Genomic DNA, 6,444 nt, shown 5'->3' on the forward strand with positions numbered 1-6,444 from the left:
TGAGGATTTTTCAAGAACATGAGAAGAACTTAGGGGTGTGGACTTGCACCACCTGCCCTGTCCTCAAGGTGGGCTGGGTCAAAGTCTGATTGCCAGGGCTGATACCCTTGCAGAATACTCAAACATTCCAGGCCAAGTTGCTCCTGGCCTTTTGACCTTTAACTGATCTCACTGAAGATGTCTATATTCTTAGGTATCTTTCCCTAGAGAATTAGTGTGACTTTGACTTTGCATAATGCTTAACAGAGTTTCAATGGGGACTTCTTTGCCCATTGTTACATTGCTTTGACTGTAAATATTCCACCCTGCTTTCTCCCACCCCCCCACCCCCCACCCCCGCCCAAGGCCCTCACCCTACTCTGACTACACCCACCATTCCAGTCTCACTGATACAGAAGAGGATGATACTGCTCTGGCTGGAGTAGTTGTTGACTCCTCAGCGCTTGTGCCCTAAACCATCCACTGAATGAGGAGCATTGTGGGTAGACATAACTTGGGTCCAGGTGAACTGCCAGGTCACAAGTTCCCCACAGTCCCCAGCGCGAGGAACCAGGAGGGCACCACCTGCTGGGAGTCTGCCTCTTCTTGCTCTGAGAAAATTTTGAAGAGTAATGTACTTAATAAATTGGGGGCTAGAGAATGGGACTATAGGACCAGGGGATCAACAGGAATGCGCAACGGGATGCACCCAGCAAATAGGGACAGTATAGGAGCCAGTGGAAAAGGCTGGAAGCATGTTTAGAAAAGGAACCAGAGACCTGGCTGGGGTGGGAATGCTGAAGGAGGCAATTCCCACCTGGCTTCCCCAGCATGCTTCTCCACCCCAGCCACACGCGCGCATGCACACACACACACACACAGCAGCTCTTCTGTGACTGGAATTCCAGATTCCTTTTCTGGTTGGTACAGAAGCAAGGGGTCAGTGGGTAAGTCACTCAGCTGGCTTTGAGGTTTCTGGCTCCAAAGGAGCCACAGCTAATTTCTTGTGACCTGGTGGGTGGCTTACACTTTTCAGCACTGTCATCTGCCACTCATCCTTACCTTAGTTTGGGTTCCTGCTTCCCTGAGGATAGACAGGGCAAGCAGAGGTAACTGAAAAGCTGTTAAGGGGCTGACACGGTCTTTTACTGGAGAGAGTTTTGATAGTTTGATAGGCTTTTGGTAGTGTTTGAAGACAGCATGTGAATAATCTTTCAGTTGGTCTAAATAATCTTTTAGCTGATATAAGTAATGGTTATATACCAATAGATATAAATAGTTGCTATCATCTCTCAGTCAAAAATTATTATCTGTGTCATTCTATTGTTATTTAGTTCTTGTAAAATAAAGTTATTTTTTTCTAGGTGTCTAATGAGACTGATAATACTTTAGGTATTTGGATTACAATTTATCAGTGAGAAAAGTGACATTTAGTTGCTTAACAAGAGCTTAGTTCTGCATCCATTTTTCTAAAGTAGAAAGAAAATAATAGAGATAAATATTATTTTTAAAATGATGTAGCCTGAGTCAAACCTCTCAGTTTTTTTCAGGAATCTATAGTCTGGCAGGCAGTGTCAAAAATTAACTGAATTTATTTGCATTTTGTTCTCTTTAACTTTTTAGACATAGATTTCACTGTTTTATTATTTTCTTACCTTTAAAAATGTAAATCACATCGCTTTCCTTTAGCTTTATGACGTTTTCTTAGGAAAAATGTTCAACTAAATGCACATGGAAAAAAACTCATATTCGATCAATGGAAAAAAATATTGAGTATATAAAGATAGAGTTGGTCCCTGGACCGGCTGGAGCCATGTAGTCCAATATGCACCTTAGAAATCTGGCTCGGAGGTAACGGCCTTGCGGGTCCAGTTCCATAGAGGTCAAGTTCAAGACAGAGGTTAGGGATCGCCCGTGGTTCCAGCACCGGGCTGTGGAGGGAGCCCGGCTCGAACAACCAGCTTAAGGGCGGAGTGGACAGCCAGAACCTCCGGCCTCCCTGGAGCAAGCCCGATAAATCCGTTTTGCTAAGGCTGCCACGGCAGCGTGGAGTTACCGGCGAACGGGACCAGGGGACAAAATGCGAGGTGCTCTAGTGACATAGCGTCAGACACCGGCTCCCAGGGACTTGGGGTACCAGAGGGTCCATCTCCCAAGGCCTGGATCTCAAGAGGGTCTGCAGGAAAGCCTTAGGCTCCGTTAGCCCTGGAAACTTTCCGGGAGGAACCACGGCCCGGGGCCGGGAGAGACTTCAGGGCGTAAGGGGCGGTTCTCCAGGAGCTCATGACGAGCGCCCTGCGCGCTCCTGGGACGCCCGGCACGGAGGGGGGTCCGCGCGTGCGCCCGCCGCGTGCGCCTGGCCCCAGGCCGGGCCGCGGACCTGCGGACCTTCTCCGGCCGGTCGCGGACTCCCGGGCCCGGTGGCGGCTCTGCCAGCGCTCGGACCTTGCGGAACCCGCTCCTGCTCCTCCGTGAGCGCCTGGCGGGCCCTTTACCAGCGCATTACCACTCTCTCCCCTTTTTCACTCCCAGTGTCTGCAGCCTGTCCTTCAGTGCCCGCAGTACGAGGGCTCCCAGGTGGGCTCAGCTCCTGGGCACCGCGGGAGGGAGACCTGCGGGGCCGCCAGCGCCCGGAGGAGCTCGGGAACCGCCGCGCTAGGTTGAAAGAGCAGCTGCCGGCAAGGACAGGGAAGAGAGAGCGTCCTGGGAGGTGGAAACGGTAGCGTTCATCTGTGGTGTTTGCCCAGAGCTGCTTCTCAAACTGAGGGTTCAGAAAATACAAATTTAATTAAATGGAGCATCTGGGTCCTGCAGTCAAAAAACCACCTGTGAGCCAGGCAATTTATAAGCACTAAATCTAATCTTCACTTACATCCTGTGTGATTGTACTTTCCCTACTGCCAGTTCATGAACACATAGGTGAGGAAATCTAGAGAGATTATTTTAACCGATGCCATCTTACTATACCAGAAAAATCAGAATTTTAGCCTGTATTTGTCCAGTATTTGTGCTTTTCCACCTCTTACTGATGGTACATTCTGGTACTTCCTCTCTGCTAGACTGTGTCACAGAGTCAGGAATTGTAACTTTCTCTTCTGTATCCCATGCGACTAGGACAAGGCTTAGAAAACAGTAGGTGCTAAATGAGTTTGAAAATGAGTGATTCAAAAGCATGATTCACAAGCAGAGGTATAAACGTTATAAAGAGTGCCACTGTTTTCTGATACTGTGAGTGCATGCCAAAAATAAAACAACACACATAATGACATATTTCACTAAGTTATCAAGGAATAAGATAAACTCAAAACTTGTGTACATATATCAAAGATACAACTACTGATGTGATGCTAATGATGAAAAAGAAATAGCCAAGAATGTTTAGAAAAGACAAGTATGAGATGGCACTGGCTTTAAGCAGACTTTCAAATATATCAGTAAGCCAAAATAATTAAAGCAGTGTGGTACCAATACTTGAATTCATAGGTACATGATCAGTGGAATAAAAGTGATATATATTTATATGCACACACATTTGTATACTGTAATATGTAAAACTAGGGGTGTGGTAAAAATGTGATTCACTTGCACCTGGAGCCTTAGGATGGAGTTGGGGCAGAAACCAGAATAAATTCAGACAAGTCCTGGAAAATTAGTGCCAAGAATCAAAGGGGCTAATTCTGACAAGCAGCAAATTCAAGTGAAAAAGGGGAGTTTAAAAATTTTTTAATTTCTCGTTGACGTCGGTAAGAAAAATCTCATTGATAGCTAAAAGGTAAAGACACATACTGAAATGCTGCCCTCATGTCCCTGCCCCCTGCGAGGTAGAGCACGGCCAGCTTCTTACTTCAGAGTAGGGAGAGAAAACAGGAGTTTGACAGTTTGCTTAATTTAGGCCACTAACTACCCTACCTCCCATCAGTCAAATCTCCTCCTCCCCAGTTGTGGCATGTGGGTCCTGAGGGGAAGTTCCAAAGAGAGGGTAGGGTCACAGGCTCGTGAGTGTCCCCTACAGACTCTGGCAGACAGAAGGTACAAAACTTCTCAGTTCAGGGAACCTGGTCAAATCCAGGGTGCCAACGCAGCCCAGTCATCTCATTGTTTAATTCCAAGAGCATTCATTAATGGCATGGGACTTTTTAGACCTAGAATCCACTCTGGGGGTGTATTCTGGGTATAAAGCGGGTTAGAAAGTACTGCTCGGAATCCCTTTTTTCCAACCAGTTAATCTTTGTACTGAGGTGGGAGGGAAACAAGGAAGTTAAATGCAAAAGGACAGGTTGAAGAACCTTCAATAGGATGTAGATGGCCTTGCCTTTGGCTGAGAAGTCTGCCCCCCCTCCCCCACCGGCGTGAGCAGAGCTCAGCTGCAGTCTGAGGCACGGGAGTGTCCTGAGGAGGGTGAGCTGGAGTCACCGCCCTCAGACTCCAGGTCCTCATCATCTCCACTGCTGGAGGCCGAGGCGGCACTGCCTTCCGCCTCTGCCTCCTCCTCCCTGTTTTCTCCTGACCCCAATGAGGCATTGGTCTCTGATGACTCCCTCTCTGAAGCCTGCATCCCCTGCTCCCGTCCAAGCCCCTCTTGCAGACTCCTTGCTAATGGGGACCGTGGGTCTATCTGCGTGGTCTTGGGGTTCGGGCCTCCCCACGTGCTCATGTTAGGCTTAGTACAGGTCCGCTCTCTGTAGGCAGCGTACTCTTCGGGAGAGAGACTCTGGAGCCAGCGATGCATGTCGGCCCTGTACTGTCTCTGCAGCTCCTCAGCTTGCTCCTTATACCGCTCCTTCTGCCTCGGGGGGACGCGCTGCCAGCGCCTGCCGATCTCCACCATGCGCTCCCGCAGGGGCACGTCTTGCAGCTCCCTGCTGGCCCACAAATCCTGGTAGAACTTGTGGTATCCGTTCATGGGGGGCTTTGGGGGCTCTCCATGGAATTTCATCTTCTTGGAGAAGTCGTTTTCTGGGAGAGACTTCGCTGCTTGCTCATTTCCCTGGACCTCCTTTTGGGCTGTGGTTTGTCTCTTCTTGGGGACACCAGACTCTTTGGAATTCTCCACTAGGTCAGGGTGGTCTTCCCTGAACTGAGCCATTTTTTTCTTAAACTCGCGTTTCTCCTTCCGGAAATCTTGAGTGTATTTCCGTTTCATCTGCTCTGGGAGTTTCTTGTATACCTCAGACAGGAGCACGGTCAGCTCCCGGCTGCTCAGCTCAGGGTACATGTGGGAGTACTGGGGCTGCTTCTCTTTGAAGAAGCGGAGGTAAGCAGTTAGGGGCTTCTTGGGTAAGTCAGGATGTTTCTTGTGTTTTTTGCATTTGTAGGGATTTTGAACACGCTCCTTAGCTTCCAGGACTAGTTCTGTCAAAGTGCGAAATTTTCTCAAGCTGTAAGATACCTCTAACCATTTGACTTTACACGTTTCTCCAGAAAAATCTTTAAAAGCTACTTTTTCCCAGTCCATCTTTGACTGGGTTGTTTTGAACGTGTGGCTGCTGTCTTTGGATGGAAGGTTATTCTCCATGCGTTCCAGTAACTCCACGATGTCTTCTTTGGACCAGTGGTCTTGGCCTTTAGGCAACGACATTTCTAGGTCTCTGCGCCACTTAAAAGGTTCCAGTTATGCAGACTCACAGCAGCTCAAATTTCTTCACTGTCAAGACTCATCATCTAGTGAATTAATTATGTCTGAAAATCCTTCAGTGTGTGTGATTCTATGTGTCTGAGGAGAAACAGAAAAAAAGTTAATCTCCTTTGAGATAAATGAGATAATCGCACACCTCACCCTTGGGATATATCCCTTTCTATAATTTAGTTTACCCTTAAAAATACAAATGAAAACCAGCCCAATTCCTGAGCTCAGATTAGTGTTGAACATTAAAATGCTTCATTTGCACCATTAAAAATCCTTAGTTCCCATTCCTGCATACCTTCCCATCAGTCTGACAACAGCTTTTCTTAACTACAAATGAGTGAAAACAAATGAGCAGGAACTCATCAAGAGGCATAGGATAAGAGAAAGGGTGGGGAGTGAAAAAATATTTAAGTGAAAAATGCCTAAAAAGAGAAAGGACTTTAAAATGAGACACCACCGTACCTCTATTAGCATGGCCCCAATCCAAACAGTGACAGCACCCAATACTGGCAAGGCTGTGAAGAAACAGGGAGTCTCATTCATTTATGGTGGGAATGTGAAATAGTAGTCACTTTGGAAGACAATTGGAAAACAAGTTTCTTTAAAAATGAAACCTGCTCTTACCATACAATCCAGTAATCTTGCTCCCTGGCATTCAACACAAATGAGCTGAAAATTAATGTCCACACAAAAAACTTCTATAAGTGGTGCTGATAGCAGCTTTATTCATAATTGTCAAGACTTGGAAGCAACCAAGATCCCTTAGGCAAGTTAGGGGATAAATGGTGGCAGGTCCAAACAATGAAGTAGTATTCAGTGCTAAACAGAAAAGAGCAATG

General features: G+C 47.1%; 1 protein-coding gene across 1 annotated transcript; it reads right to left on the reverse strand.

Annotated features, from left to right (window-relative positions):
- Positions 1 to 4,339: 4,339 nt before the first annotated feature.
- UBTFL1 (upstream binding transcription factor like 1) lies at positions 4,340 to 5,560 on the reverse strand. Its single transcript, XM_036923331.2, has one exon. The coding sequence runs from the start codon at positions 5,555 to 5,557 to the stop codon at positions 4,340 to 4,342; it is 1,218 nt and encodes a 405-aa protein (XP_036779226.2). The 5' UTR covers positions 5,558 to 5,560.
- Positions 5,561 to 6,444: the final 884 nt, after the last annotated feature.

This window comes from Manis pentadactyla, chromosome 9 (genome assembly GCF_030020395.1).
Source record: "Manis pentadactyla isolate mManPen7 chromosome 9, mManPen7.hap1, whole genome shotgun sequence".
Classification (NCBI taxonomy): Eukaryota; Metazoa; Chordata; class Mammalia; order Pholidota; family Manidae; genus Manis; species Manis pentadactyla.

Coding starts and splice junctions, on each gene's coding strand:
- UBTFL1 (XM_036923331.2), bottom strand. CDS start 5,557: ATGTCGTTGCCTAAAGGCCAAGACCACTGGTCCAAAGAAGACATCGTG.